Genomic DNA, 16,290 nt, shown 5'->3' on the forward strand with positions numbered 1-16,290 from the left:
CCAGAAAATATTGGTTAGATTTTTTGGACTTTTGTAAACACCCAAGATCTCTTTGCATGGATTTTTCATGTACTCCCTACTATTTAAGTTTTAGTATTCTTGCCAAGAATTTAAATCTAATCAAATTTCATTATTAAGATTTATAGCACGGGTTTCCATCTCATATGTAATGCAAGCCTCATTACTACAAGAACCCATGATCTCATTCAGAAAAGTTAGCTAGAAAGTAAGATGGAGCTCGAATTCCATATAAATATTCAAGATCTCCCAACGGCTTAAAGTCTACTTTTACACCATAGTCATTTGTGCATTGACTATGATCTATATTACATCATAGGTTGTTATCCCATGTATAGCATAGGCGCTGTTACTATAACGATCTAGAATCTCATTTAAAAAGACTCAACATCCTTATAGGTTTCTCACATGCTTTCTTTATTTAAGCTTTAGCATCCCAATTCTATCAAATCCAATCACAAACATCAGAATTCTTATTGTACTGCCCCTTAGTTCATATGATCGGTGATTCACTATACCATAATTTGTACAAGACCTCGTTCAAAAAAGTTACCTATAATCAAATTTTATAGAATTTTTGCTCCTACATAAATATTCAAGAATTTTCTAATGGATAATAAAATGGGATTAAAGCTATGGTGGCATGAAATCCTCACAGCCGTAATGATGCATATTCATGGTTATGATTGCAAAATTGGACTGTTAAGTTTGGTCCCGGTAGAGGATCCGGGCCCTTCGTTAATTGTGGCTGTAGGTCATTTGTACTTACATGCACCCCATCAAATAAAGCACGGCGGACCCTAGCAGCTGCGCCTCACATTGCCTTCAGGAGCTGCCAGGTCATTTCGCCGCGTGGACAGCTCGCAGCCACCAGCCGTCCCCACCTTCGCGAAGAATCTACTAACTCCGGGCAGGCGATGCAATGATAGGGAACCGGGCCCCACCACCTGGGGGCGACCTTGGACGCACGTGACACCGGCACGAGCTGAATCGCCTTAGCTTTACCTCGGCTCCCATGCAACCCCGCCCTACCCCAACCCCCTCTCTACCCCCTTGGGCTTAGGAAGAAATAATAAGCGGAGAATAACAAGAAAGGGAAAGGTCTTCTGTCCCCCTTCTCTTTCTTCTCTTCTTCTCCCTTATTCAAAATTCGAAGGAAAATCTCTTGACTTCCTCCACTCGAATTTGTTGTTTTAATTGGTATGGAGCAGCTCGTCAATTTCATCATTCGCCCACCGAGGTATGAGGATGATTTAGACCTGTTTCATGTTCGATTCTTTGGGTTTTCTTCCGATTCTCTCGTTCTTTAATTGATTTAAGATAGAACGAGGGTTTCGTCATGTATTGTTGGATTATGATTTTATTTTCTGCTGCGAAGATTTGGTTTGATTTGGTTGAATTCTTGTTTGGTTTGTCGAACAATATCATGGTGAATTTGGGTGAAAAAGATAGTGATTATTAGGTTTTTTTTTTTTTTTTTGTTCTTTCGTGATTTTTTGCTCAATAATTTCTAATTATGCCAATTTGATAAGATAGCGGGTGTGTGTTACCATAATGAAATTCAGAAAAATGTGCAATTGAGTCATCAGTCATGATCAGAGGCAGCTTAGTCGGTGACTCGTGACAACTGAATCTCCAGTAGTGGTTTTATGAATTGGCTTAAGATATTTTTTAGGTAGGGTATGATGGATTTGCAGATTGAATTATGGACGGGTTGGGCTTGGTTAGGGTTGGTCAGATCAACACCACCATGCACAACTGAAAGATAAGCCCATCATTCTATTCCTTGGAGGTTCCATATAGATCTGGTAATATGATGTAGTGGTGTTTAGAGATGTCTAGAAGATGCCAATCTACCTCATGTTACTAACATACACTATTGGTGGGAAATATTAAGCCTGCATAGTTCATAAGTTCATTTTTAGAACTGCATTTGAATAAGAAGTTTGCAACTTTAAACCCTTCAAATAAATTATGCTGAGGGCTAAAATTATTTTAAAGGGAATGGGAATAGTTTAACTCTTAAATACTAGAAGGGAAGTGACTGTAGCCGCTTAGGAATTTATCTTCTTGCTATATCATAAAAAACTTTCTCTGTTGGCTGCCCAGGTTTGGTGGCTTATATTGGTTCCATTCTATTATGGACTTTGGAGCAAATGATTTTTACCAAGTACTCATTATATGGGAATTGGTGGAACTATCATGATCCAAAATCTTTAACTTATGGATTGAAGGTGTCAAGGATGCCTGACTAGTTATGGATTTCAATGAGCCCTGGGTAATGTCCACTCTGTTGTTGCTTAGGAAGCCCCATGGTATGCTGATGTCACCTTGGCTTGTGATGTTCGAGATTTGGACCTGACTACCCTAGCCAATTGGGGTTACATTTTAAGGACGAGGTACTTGGGTGTCATTTAGGTCATTTGCTTCCAAATTATTTTGGATTGCATCACCTGTATCTCCTTTCTCTTTGGGAGCATCAGAATCCAAATATTGTACGAAGTTTGAGTCAAAGAGGCTTACATCTTGCTACTTGGAAATGGTAAACCTGATCCTGCAGTTAAAATACTAGCCTAAATTTAGAAGATCTACACCACTTTCTGAGTCCAATGCTTTGTTAAAAGGTGCTAGAACCAATTTACAATGTTTTCCTTTATGCACTACATTGGGTACAGTGACATTGACGATCTACCACTTTTCAATTACTTCTTGACTGCAGCCTGGTTAAATATGGATGTTGGGTTTACCTGCCTTGCTGGGGTTTTATATTAGGCTGTATGCACATGTGAAAGCAAGGATAATTGCGAAGGAGAACATCTGGAGTCTGGACTACAGAGAAGTTATAGAAGCATAAGGAAGAGAGGATCTAAGGATCAAAATAGAGGGAAGAGAGTGTGGCATAAGAGGGGATAACTAGAAGGACACACCTTCTATGCTCAGTGAACCTTTGGTGTCAAGATATTATCTTCCTTGAGGCTTTGATTGCCAGTGTGACGAGTCTTGCCAGGGCCTCTGAACGAACTTTTTTGTGCCATATTGCGAAAAGTTGCAAGGTATCTCACCATGTAATAGAAGAGACACTATAACCTTTTAAAATAGAAGTGTCTTATTCATTTTTAAACGTAGGATCGCAAGGGATATCTATGGGTTTTTGGGCCTCACTTCCTCTATGACTTGTCATGGTCGTTAGGGCATGTATATCACAAACCAAGCTTAAAGGATGAGAAGAACTAGTAATGTTTGCATGTAAGGGCGATTCTTGTCTAGGAGTGATAATGACTTTGTGTTCAACTCACCGGCTACCAGAATTGACATGCCTAATTAAAATCTGATGCAAAATTATTGTAAATAACATTCAATATGATGTACACATGAAATTAGGTGTTCTGGACTTAAGCTTTGACAATTTGTGACATATTCAACATATCTCCCTTATTTGGGCTCCAATTTATGTGACTCTTTATGTTTTGGCAGCTCTTTCAAACTCAAATGCAATGAAAGCTGTTTAGTCCTCTAAATCCATGCTGACAAATCCTAATGAAGTTTCCTTTGATTGCTAGATTTAGCTGCATTCTTCAAAAATCCAGTTTGTCTTTTGTATGCTTTGGGGCCTTCTTTAATTCCCCTCAGTTTGGAATATTTCGTACTGCTCGTGTAGTTTTAAGTTAAGCCATTTCAGATTTTCCTTCTTGATCATGGTCCTTTTCAGTTAAAGCTGTCCATGTTATATGACTTAGAAATTTTGGTAGGCATGATTATGAGTTGCCATGATCTAGTTGTCAAGGGCTTCTTCCACTTTAAGTTGATAGGAAGGAATCTAAAGATTGCAAATCTTGTTCATGATGCCTTGTTGCCACCAAACTAAATATTTCAAATTTGTGATACTAGAGATTAATCTTTACATTCTCAAGAAGCTTGAGCAAGTTGATGTTGCTTTCCATGGAAGGAATCTAAAGATTGCAATCTTGTTGATGGTGCTCTGTTGCCACCAAACTGAATATTTCAAATTTTCGATGCTAAAGATAAGACTAATCTCTTCATTGTCAAGAAGCTTGAGCAAGTAGGCATTGTTGCCAAGTCACCAAAGTGTTTTTGGATGATCCTTTCTTGATTGATGATTGAGGAAGTTCTAGGTGTGAATTGGTCGGGTCTGATATGAATGATGACCTATCATCTATATTACATTGGACATGCATTTTTAACCTTTTGTAGGCACATTGCTGGTAAGTTTCTTCCTGTATGATAATTCTTTTCTGCACAGCCACATGAAGGCTCCTGACATTGTAGATAAGGGACTCCCTATCCTTGCTAGTCTTACTTTAGATAGGCAAAAACAAGAATAAGATGCATAATAATGGCGAATCCCTAGCAACAACCAGCATAGAGAATGACTAGTTGGTGTAGTTAATCGAGTTGATACAAAAAAACGCAGCTTGGAGAATGATCAAGTTTTATTCTCCTTGATGGTTGGCTACCAAACTCTAATTTACACCCTCAATATGGCCATCGGTCTAAGGATGAAAGGTGCTGGAGGAGTAAAGTTTCCAGCTTGCCATCTTGGTCCATTGTATCTCCTGAGCTTTACGTTTTGGTTGAAAATGATTGTTTTCATGTTTTGATATAGTCTGATCACCTTATTGAAGAAGATCATTTTGCAATACGCCAAGGTATGCTATATCGGTACTGGGCCTTGTACCAGCGCCACCCTGTCGCGTGTTGGTACGCCCAGTATGGTATGGTATGTCCTATAGCGCTCGGTTCGGTACGGTATGGCATACCATGTTGATGTTAGATGCATTCAGGAGATGGATGAGGCGCACCATCTTTGGCAATTAATTGATGACAACAAAATGAGCTGGAAATAAGCTCATTAGAGTCTAGTTTGAGTTGTTCCCAAATGGTTCAGTTGGTTTGCAGCTCAAACCTTATGAAAGGAGAACAAAATATGTAGCTAGCAAGAGATATCTCTATTTTAGCATGCCTAGGAAGATGCCACCTCTTCTTGCTGAGCTAATGCCTTAAAGGTGGTAATGGCACCTAATACAACTGGTTTACAATGGTCTCTATATGTTGATTTGTTGAACCCACTATTGTAACTTCATGTCAACTAGAAATCTAGACTATCATAACCTGATTATTTGCTTTTGATCATCTAAAACTTATTAATAGCGAAATAAACCCTCTAAAAAGATGGCTATTTTACATTGCTGAATTTTAGTGCACTGGGAGGGGTAAGTAGGGACAGATCTAATCTTTGGCATTTTATGATACAAAATGGCTTTTTTAGGACTTGAACCCGTGCCATTGCACTTGTCAGCGCAAGCCTTCACCATTGCACCAAGCAATGGCCCCTAAAATAAACACTCTCATCCTAAAATTATTAAATCAGCTGGATGGCCCTATTAAACATAAAAAAAATAAGACTCATATATTATTCCCCTTGCACTCAAATCTTCCTCCTTGAGATTTGAACATGTTCTTCCTCTATGAATAAAGTAAGTTTTCTAAACTTGTTAGGACAAATTTAAAGCAATAAAAGGCTGTCTAATTTGTATTTTATTTTCTTTTGTAAGAAAAATCAGCATCATTAATCTATTCCTATGATCATGTTACCAAAAAGGGAATGTGCACCTCATGAGGCCTCTCAAATCTGCACCTGGAAAATAAAAAGAAAAGCAGAATCTACTGCTGGATTATTGCATTAGCCTATACATGAGATAAGCATTGCTGAGGCGAGATTCTTGGTGTTTACTTTGTGTGAAACAAATAATGAACTTGTAATCAATCCAATGAAAGATTACAATTTCTTCAATAAACTGCAAATTGCTTTATTGTCATGTGATGAAGACCATTATAGCCCTCATAAGCAGTTACATTTGTTTTCAAGGGTTCAAAGTCAAAAGAGAGGCAGACCTTAGGAGATTTCAATGAAAATTTCAAGAAAGATAAGGAAACTTGCCCGAAGGATTTAACCACTGATTCAAATTAATGGCAAAAATAGGTTCGTGAAAGGAACCTATGAATATGAGATAAGGCTTGATTATCATGGTTATTGTTTGATTATCTTAGTTTGTTCTACCAATTGAGGTTTACGACGCTTGAGAGTGAACTTGGTTCCTTGGCTTCTTGGACTAGTGCACAAAGTAAATGATTTCATCAGGTACACACACTGCAAATTGTATCTTACAATTATAAGCTAATGCTTGCATGAACATTTAATTTTATAGTAACTGTGCTTTGTGATTGATTTGTGCTTAGTGATTGATTTGTGATTCCTCCCATTGCCCCTTCAATTTCAGAGGTTACAATAACTTGTATATTTTGCATTTCAGAGCTGATTACAGCCCAAAAAATGATTTGTTGGATCAGGAGTTTATGCTAAAGGGACGTTGGTACCAAAGGAAGGACTTGGAGGTAATGTTAGTTTGTTAACCTTATTAGGCTGTAAACTTGCAGTTATCTGCCTGTGTATAATAACAACTTTTGTAGTTAAACTTATTATGTTTGCAGCTGATGGATATAAATTTATATCACTTCTTGTAGTTTCTTTTGTAACCATTGATGCTAAATGCAACAAAAGGACTATCCTATTATTCTCATGGTTTATTTTTGTGTGATATGCAATTCTTTCATAAGTACGTGTGGTCTATTTTAGCGGAGATGATTGCTTTCATATCCTTAGTGTAGCAGCATTGTAGCGTGGACATGGTCTACCGTACCGGTCGGTACGGGCCGGTACCGGCCGGTACATACCAGTACCGAACCCTACCGGTACGGTACAGCTACATATTTCGATACCAAACCGTATTGGCCCATACTGATCGGTCCTGATGCGTACCGGCCCGTACCGACCGGTACCGACCCATACCAACTCGGTACCGGCCCGAACCGACCAGTCCGTACCGGTTCCTTTTTTTTTTTTGGCTTTTAGCCCCATCGGTACGTATCGGTTCGGCTCGGTTTGGTTCGGTACCGTACCGGTACCGATGCCCACCGGTACGTCGGTACAGTCGGTACCACGTACCTTGAGCGTGGATTTATTAGTTGGTTAATGAGAAAAGTATAGTTGGCCATAACTGTTGCCAGCTAGTTAGTATGTCTTTTTTTTTTTTTTTTTTGCTGAAAAAAAAGGGGTAGGGGGGAGGAAGGGACAAGCCCACCCCCGCGTAGCAGCCCCATTGGGCCCCCGCCCCGCCAGGAGAATGTTCGATGCGGGCAGAAATGGCCGTGTGTTGGACACCCCGACCAGTTTTACTCATACCCTCCCCATCCGTAGGCCCGGCTCAGCTACTCCTCTGAGCTCTGGCTCGAGTCCCATGTGTGAGTACGTCACACCCGGCACCACCCCGGCTACTAGCGGTTCAAGAGCGGTCCTACACCACAAGTCCAAGCAGTGGCCAAAGTAGTGAGCTCCGGTCCACAATTTAATCGTCGCCACAGCGATTCGAACTTGGGACCCTGTGGTTAGAATTGTTGCCCAGTACCACTAGGCTACCACCTTGGTGGCTGTTAGTATGTCTTTTGAGCATCTATTTCAACCCACAAATAGCTCATATATTACAATCACTAGTTTTTGGAAGAAAAAACAGAGGAAAAAAATGTAGAAAAGTTAAGTCTTGTACGCGCGCGCACGCATATCCGAAAGTACTTAAAATTTTCATGCTTTCTAAAACAAAAATGCTTTAGTAACTCAACAAATATTACTCAAAAAGTTGCTCAGCTGGTCTTGTATTTTCATTGCTCCCTTGGAATTGGCATCATGAATTGTGCCATATAATGAAGCTACGACAATAGTGCAAGACAACTGAGTGACTTTTTTGTGTGATTTTTCTAAGTTGACATAGCATTGAAAATCTGCCACTTTGGAGGATGATATATCATATTGTATAATATCTCGAACCTTTAGTTTGATGAAGCATGAATTATGATAAGAGCAACTTACATGCGACATGGGTATTGACTTTTGGACTCTAGGGAACTATGTAACTCAAGGTGAAAACCCATGAATAAGATAAGTGCTTACGAATTTAAAATATGTTGTAGCATGAGTAGATTGCTTTTGGTGCCTGATTGTACCTCGAGGAGTGAGAGATGGTTGGGTGCGGGGGGTTGCGTATGGAATCTAGAAGATACTATTTCCTTTTTTTTTTCCCTTCCCCCTCTTTTTCCTCCCTTTGGAAAGAGTTGCATGCCATGTTTGAAGGGCCTGGGCAATCAGGGGTAGGGAGGGTTTTTGAAAGTTTAACTAATTTTTTAAAGAGGATATGCAACTTCAGTCTCTGAGGCGTGAGGCTAGCCTTAGAAGCTTTCCTGTCATATATTAGTAGATAGGTTGATGAATACATCTCTACTGTAACTTATACAAACATGTAAAGTATAAACAAATTATGAGGCATCCTATTGGTTTCCCTACAAGCTAGAACATAATTTTTGATCTGAATTTCCTTTCCAATGATTATTAAGGTTGAGCTGCCATATACTTTGACAGCTTGCTTAGTCTTGTATGTCAAAGCACACCAATCTAAAGTTTAGTGTACCGACCTGTATTGACTGTACAATATCGTATGGTTAAGGACTTAAGGTATATATATAGTACTAAGGTTTGGTTTGGTATATGAGTTGAGCCGTTCCATACTGGTCCAAATTGAGCAGAACCGCTTGTACCATTTGGTACCACCCGAAACTGGAGTATGTACCATATCGTCGTCCCATATCGCCCGGTTTTGGGCACTACCATGATAAACAGTAAGAACCGTATCATACTGAGCATAACATACCTAACTAGTAACCACACCAATCTTTAATATCAGTTAGATCATTTGATGATATGGGAGCTCTTCGTATCTGTTGTTGCATCAGATATAGGCTACAAGATCTGTATCTTGCATGTGCATTATTTAGTGTTGCAGCATACCAACTTTGAGTGTTTAAAACCAGACAAATCAGACATCATGAATTAGATATCATTTATTCTGCTTATGCTTTTGAATTGTCATCTCATTTTTTTTCCTAGTTTTATTTGACACAAGATTTATCACATACGACAATTTTGCTGTTTTGTTCTATAAAGTTGTGCAAGGATGTTTCTAATGTATATGTGAATACTACAAAGCCTGAGGTGGCAGCATGATCCCGCAAAAATCTTCTCACTAAAGGTTTGACTTTCAGTAGACTAATTATGATGAATATCCTTTACCACTGGAAATTTCTGACATGTATCTGAAAAATTGTAATGAGAATCCTGAATTTGGGAGTACTATCGTTGCACCATGTATGTGCACTGCAATGACCACTGAAGTGTTTTGGGTGTTGTCTCCTGCATCACATCTCTCTTCACTAGTAAACCTGAAACAAATTGGATAATGCATTACTAAATTGGTGAAGTGCACACTAGGGGTTCCCATTTTTGACTTCATGTTGTTTAATATGAAGCCAAGCAAGTGAGCGGGAAGTTAATGGTAATTTATTTTCTTGTAATATTTGTCCAGTGATATTGTTTGAATTTACTTTTACGGCAAACAATAACCCTTGTTCCTATCAGGGGCTGTGTTTCAAAATTCTCCTTCTCTTCTTTCTGATCAAAGGCTATGGTCTCTTCAAGGTTCAATGTGCATATCATGCTTGTACTTGTTCTCATTATATTATCATATTTTGTCAAGTATTTCCTCTGATTAACATGGAAAGTTCGGACATATTACCCATAGAATATTAAACCGAAGGTATACTAGCGAATTTGATTTAATCTAAAACCCAGCTATTTCAGGTAGCTTCTTAATGCTACATCAACAGTTTGAATCATGTTACTGTGCCCTATCTCGGTTTGCTTCTGGTATAGTATGGAACTGGGAAAATACAGCATGGATAGGGCAAATGGAAACTGAAAAATGTCGTGTCCTGGTCCATACTGACCGTCCCAATGATCCCAAGTGTTAGGACACTACCAGGATGCTTGGGACTTCCTGGCCTATTAATGGAGTGGTTCTTGCTGGTGTCCTGGGTGCTGGTTGTCAGGAACAGTAAGGTACCAATGGTGCCATCCCATTTCACAGGGACCTAGATCCTTCTCCGCTGATAGATCCTATGTATATCTAAATTGCTAAGCATAAGTTTTGACTCATTCAAAGAAGACATCCTGTCTCCATACGTGTCATGTCATGATATGATTCATATGGTAGTAGAGTTGTGTGTGGGGAGAGAAAAGGTTACCATCATGCCATGCAAGATGAGTTTCAGAGTCAGATCTCCTTTTTTTTTACTTTTGCTATATCCCTTAAATTATATGTCCGAACTCATGAGTTATCAAAAGAGTGATGGTTGAATGAAGGTAGAGTCAGAGATTCTAGCAAGGTCTAACGAACCGGCCCGTACCGGCCGGTTCAGACTGGTCCGGCCTGTAACCGGTACACCGGAGCAGTGAAAACTGGTACAGGCCGGTTCTGTGTCGGAGACGAAGAAGACGAAGAGAAGGAGAGAGAGCACGCGGAAGAGAGGGAGGGAGGAGATCTGTGGCTGCCATCGGAGAGCCGCGGAGGGACGGCGGAGCCCGCGGGGGCGCGGCGGATGCGGAGGCTGAGGCCGGGGCCGCGTCTCCTGTTTTGAAAGAAACAGGGGACGTGGCCGCGACTTTTTTAATTTGGGGATTTTAAGTGAAGTCGGCAAATCCGTTGCCGACTTCACTAAAATTTTTTTAAATTTTTTAATTCGGAGATTTTTAAGTGAAGTCGGCATCCGATTTGCCGATTTCACTTAAAATCCCCAAATTAAAAAGCTGTAGCCGCATCCCCTATTTCAAAAGAAACAGGGGATGCGGCCGCGGTCTCGGCCTCTGCCGCGCCCCTGCGGGTTCCGCTGCCGCCCCGGCCTCCGCCGCCCCTCCGCGGTTGTCCGATGGCGGCCATAGGTCTCCTCCCTCTCTCGTTCTCTTCTTCTTCCTCGGCTCCTGCGGGGAAGAGCTGGCTGGTTCGTACCGGCCTATTCCGGTACGAACCAGAACCGTACTGGTCCGGTAGGCTACCGGTACGCCTACCGGATCCGGTATGGCGAACCTTGGATTCTGGTTTTCATTTAGTGGACACATAGCAAGGAAGGATGTCTAACAGTTGATCATTAAGTTTCAAGTTATTGGATCAAATTTGACCATTGGATATAATCAGAAATCATCATGTCGAAAGAACCAGATTCTTTTCTTTCTACTTATTGCTTTGATAGATGATTTGAATCTTGTCCTACCTAAAAGTTCAGTCAATCTTACTCAGTTGATAGACTTAGTTCATTGCTTCTGTTGACATGTATACACCCTGATTGCCAGGTTATTTTCTAGTGGAATAGTTCATGGTGCTAAATTTATGACTATTCAAGACACGGTTTGGTTGCATTATTGGGTTATGTAAGAATGACTTAATTGCCTGACAAGTATTGGTTTCATTGGTTTTTATCTTATGCTTCCATGGGACAGATGGAAGCTAGCTATTGCAGCTATGTGCTTTAAATTGCATTATTGTTTTATTTGGTTGATTTTACTAAATGTATAGCTACTGCTGCAGGTTATAAATGGTCAAGGAAAAAAGCTTCAGTGCAGTCATTATGTGCCACTTGCGATGACAGAAGGAAAGACCCTTCCCTGTGTCATATACTGTCATGGGAACAGGTAATAAAGAAGTAGCAGATTGAGTTTTCATTTTTCATTATAGTTAGAGATATCTTCCTACCAGGATTGGATGTCCGCATTCCATTTACATTTCTTATAGCTTAAGAAGCATGGATAGGGATAAGGGAAATAGATACGACATCATACAAATACACCAATAGGCAAACCTTGAAAATTTAGGATATGATATAGCTAGGGTATGTCAATGAATATAATACAGTCATGCATACACACGTGTTAAGAAACATCCTTAAAGCATGGTAGGCTATGAAAATAACATAGTCTGTCCTTTACATGATAGTATCAACTTTTACAAACTCATCATTTGGTTATCATTCAAATCCTGACTCCTATCCATACTTCATGTTTAAATATAAACATCATAGGCTACAATATTGACCATTCATCATTAAAAGGTCAACATCAAGAAAAGAAAGAAAATGCTATCCTTATTTTTGGAGGTAGCATACAAGTATCTCAAGTGTATCTAGGAAGTATCCGAGTGTCGTTTTGATGATGAAAAATAGGATATTTTTCAGGTATCGGACATGTATTCGAGAATTTTCCGACAAGTATGAATATCTGAAATGTATCCAATTCGAAAAAACGGCAAGTGATTTGAAGTGTCCTTGCATTCTAGGGTATACATTCTCATAGGAAGTTAAATGTGAGAAATTGTTTTGCTATCTAAAAATGCTATCCCACTTTTAGCTGTATGTATGTATGTACCTGATTCAAGATTTTTAATTACAGTAAAAACAACAAATTGAAAGATAACTGATAACCAAATAAAAGCATGATGTCAGCTTCATTCAGCTATAGTTGTAGTCTTTTGGATCCTTCTTTGACATTCATTCCCCTGAAAGGTTAAATTTCTTGTTTCTGTTTCATTAGCACTGAGGACGCAGATTCGATAGAAGAATAAAACAAAATAAGAAAAATGGAAAATATGTCAATAGTTTTGTAATCGTTAAGAACTCCACTTATCATACATTTGTAGTCATTACTGTCTATTGCTAATTGAGCTTGCAGTATGTAAAGATTTCATTTATACTGCATGATAGCAGTGTGGGCTGAACCGGCCGAACCGGCCAGTTCCGCCCAAACCGAGCCGACCTGCTCGGTTGGTTCGGCAGTAGAAAGCGAGGCCGGAACTTGATTGCCTCTGGCTGGAACCGGCCAGAATTGGACGGTTCCATCCGGTTCGGCTCGGTTCGAACTGGTATCGACCCGTAGGATGCCGACCGGTACGCATCTTGATATCGGTTCGGCGAATCTGGCCTGATAGTGTTTTTTTATTTCATATTCTAAAATTATCTAAGGAGGATCAAGAAGTTTGGTTTAAGTTGGTATTATAGAACTTTCCCTAGTTGAGTTCATTCGAGGCTTAATCATGGAGAAGTTATTAGTTGATACTAGGACAATAGAACTTTTTTGTACTCATAAGCAAGGTTCTAAGTCCTCTGGGATAGGGCTGTCTTGGTTTTTCTGTGGAACGGGATGTGCCACCAACTCGCCCCATCTTGACACTTTGGATAGGAAATATCCTAGGACATGCTGATCGGGATACTGCGATGATGGCAGGACGGTCCTGCCCCAACACTTAGGAAGGGATCCTATCCCAGCATCTCATGGGATGTCCCACTGGGATTTAAAACTTGTTGCCCAAAGATGGTCACCCAAGAGGGGGGGTGAATTGGGTGTTTTAAAACTTTTTGTCTAATTAAACAAAACACACAAGTGTATGTGCAAAAGTAAAATTAAAGTTGTAAGCACAGTCAATCGCAAACGCAAAGGTTTATAGTGGTTCGGAGCTTCCACTGCTCCTACATCCACTCCCCAAACACCTTTGGGAATTTTCCACTATAATCAGCGATTACAGTCCGGTAGTTTTTCGAGTGAACTACCAAACTCGTTGTTTTACCCCGGGCTAACAACGAACCCTACAATCCCCCAATTTAACCTAGGCTTGGGACGCCTAACCCTTGTTCCAAGTCCCTTGACTGGAACAAGCACAATATTCAAGTGTATTACAAGAATTTAAAAGCTTCTATGAAAGCAAATAAAACGATGAAGAACAACAAAACCGGAAGAACCCTCTTTGCCGTTGAAAAGCGTGGATGATGGTGGTTCTTCCGATGTGGATCACGTTGGCTTGAATGCGAGCTTTGATTGCCGAGTGGGAGTGAGTAGATGAGCACGAAATCAGATGAAGAAGACTTGAATGCTCTTGATTTCTCCTCTTGAAAGCTCCAACTCCCTTGAAACTCTTTCTCTTTCTTCTCTCTTGAATGATCTTATGTTTGGTTGGTGAGAAGTTGTTTAAAGGCACTTAAGAGCTCCTTTTTATACTCCTACAAGCAATAGATCCGTTAGACACAAAAATATAGCCGTTAGAATTTCAAACAAACCTGCAAAAATGTGTCAGTCGCGTCCCAGGCGTTCTGGAGACGTCTCCGCTTGAACGAGAGACGTCTCGGCTGTATAAAAAATCTTTTGACGATGTTGGAGTCGACTCGGCGCTTTCTGGAGACGACTCCGAAGAAGAACAGCTCGATTTCTTGTTTTTCTGTTTTTCTGAGAGAGTCGGCTCGCGTGCCTCGGGAGACGTCTCGGGATATTTGTGCTTTATGCGTGGGGACGACTCCGCGACGTCGGGGACGGCTCCGACCTTTTCTCAACGAAAAAGCAGGTCCTCTGGAATCCCTGAGAGAGTCGACTCCGCGTCCTTCGGAGACGACTCGCGCGCATCCTTTGAAATCGGCCTTTCTGCCGTCTCTGAGAGAGTCGACTCCGGAAAGCCGGGAGTCGACTCCGACCCTGCGAGACGCCTCGGCAGGTGCCGGGGACGTCTCCAGACGTCCCAGTTTCTTCTCTACGTGCCAGAGACGTCTCTGGAACAAACCGGAGACGTCTCGGCTGCCCCTGATCCGTTTTCTTCATCTCAAAAATCTTCAATAAATCCTCCGAAAAATATGGGAACATGCCTTGACAATTCTTAACAATATTCTTAGTTAAACACCTGAAATGCTCAAGTAAATTGTTAATATAAAGGGAATTATACTCTAGTGTTTTGTATTCATCAAAATCCATTAGGGGGTCAACAATCTCCCCCTTTTTGATGATGACAAAACACTGAGTATATGCAAAATTTAAAATTAAACATATACACAGTATTTGATCAGATGTACAAGTATTGTGTTTTGGTTAGAGCTAGATACAGTATGCATAATTCAATATAGTCAACTGTCAGTTCTATCCTTATGCATAAGTATTGATCTTAGTAGCTCTTTGAGCAATTTAGGCATATCATCTATCACTTTTAGATTTGAATCAAGTTAAAGTGTAAATTAATGAAATATTGATGCTAAAGACAATCAAAAGTCAAATACTTTTGACTCCCCCTTTCTTTTCCAGAAGGACAATTGTCTTAAAGCCAATATTTTTCGATTTTATCTTTTCATTTTGTTGATTCTAATTAAACTTTCAAGTATGAGTGTAAATTTTGCATTTTGCATTCCATTTCCATATTGGTGGTTCTACTCCCCCTTTTTGTCATCAACAATGAAGGGGACAAATTTTCCTTAGGTACCTAAAAACGCGATGCCTATTAGAATTCAGCATTCATATTACCATGAAACATTCAATGATTTGGGAAGGTGAAATTTACTCCCCCTTTGTTTCGGAATTCATTTCAGACCTTTTAAATGCAATTATTACAAGTTGTGCTCCCCTTGTTTCATATGCATTGTCAAGTTAGCAATCCATGGCACATCACAGTATTAGAAACATACTCCAAGATTCAAAAAGAAGGGTTATGACATTCATATAGTTTTACAATCATTTGAAGCTATTACAAGGATTGATTGCTAATACAAAAGAAAGAGTTTCATATAAGCCTAGGGTTTTACAAAAAGATGAACCCTAGGTGTCCACAAAATGTGCCTCACCGGCGACCACGCTCAATAGCCCCAGCAGCAGCCTCCACAAACCTATTTATTGCATCCATTAGACTTCTAAAGTTATCTCCCTGAGATTGATTGAGGGCTGTCACTAAGGCTTCAAATTCATCGGTTGCCCTGTCAATCCTCCCTCTAAGCTGGGCAGCCACACTGCTCACATTGCCTTCAGGGCTCGTCAGCTCTTGAAGACCATCCGATATGATCTTCAATTCAGCCTGTATCTCACATGATCTTCTAGTTTGGTTTGATGCCACACAAACCAATTCTGACCCTATAGCTTCCATTTGAATTTTGATTTCTTTCAACTCTTCTAAGAGTGCTTCATGTGAGGTGCGGATGGGAGCTATCTCAGCAGAAATTACTGATCTCATTTCTTCCCTCATTTGCTGGCACACCATGGATGCTAGGGTGTGCATCTGCTCATCTGACAAGAGCGTCGATCCACAAGCTGGAGGAGGAGGCATGGAAGTGGATGGTCCAGCCGAGCTGGAAGGTACATCAGGAAAGCTCTCCATATGATCAGTAAAGGGTATAGGGCTATGTGGAGGAGAGAGATGGACAGGCTCTTGATGATGGATCTCAGGCTCTACAGTTTGGGATTTTCTTTTACAGACCTTAACCCAAGATCCGTCTTTCTTGTGAAACTCCATCCTATGTAGTGTG

The 16,290-nt window shown here is 40.3% G+C and overlaps 1 protein-coding gene across 1 annotated transcript in view; it reads left to right on the forward strand.

The window, feature by feature from the left end:
- Nucleotides 1-1,034: 1,034 nt before the first annotated feature.
- LOC103712341 overlaps nt 1,035-16,290 on the forward strand; it is a 54,186-nt gene continuing 38,930 nt past the window's right edge. Inside the window, exons 1-3 of the mRNA XM_008798835.4 lie at nt 1,035-1,258; nt 6,351-6,432; nt 11,562-11,665. Coding sequence (XP_008797057.2) covers nt 1,221-1,258; nt 6,351-6,432; nt 11,562-11,665 — 224 coding nt within the window. The 5' untranslated portion in view covers nt 1,035-1,220. The remainder of the gene's footprint in view (nt 1,259-6,350; nt 6,433-11,561; nt 11,666-16,290) is intronic.

This window comes from Phoenix dactylifera, unplaced genomic scaffold, assembly GCF_009389715.1.
Source record: "Phoenix dactylifera cultivar Barhee BC4 unplaced genomic scaffold, palm_55x_up_171113_PBpolish2nd_filt_p 000026F, whole genome shotgun sequence".
Taxonomy (NCBI): Eukaryota; Viridiplantae; Streptophyta; class Magnoliopsida; order Arecales; family Arecaceae; genus Phoenix; species Phoenix dactylifera.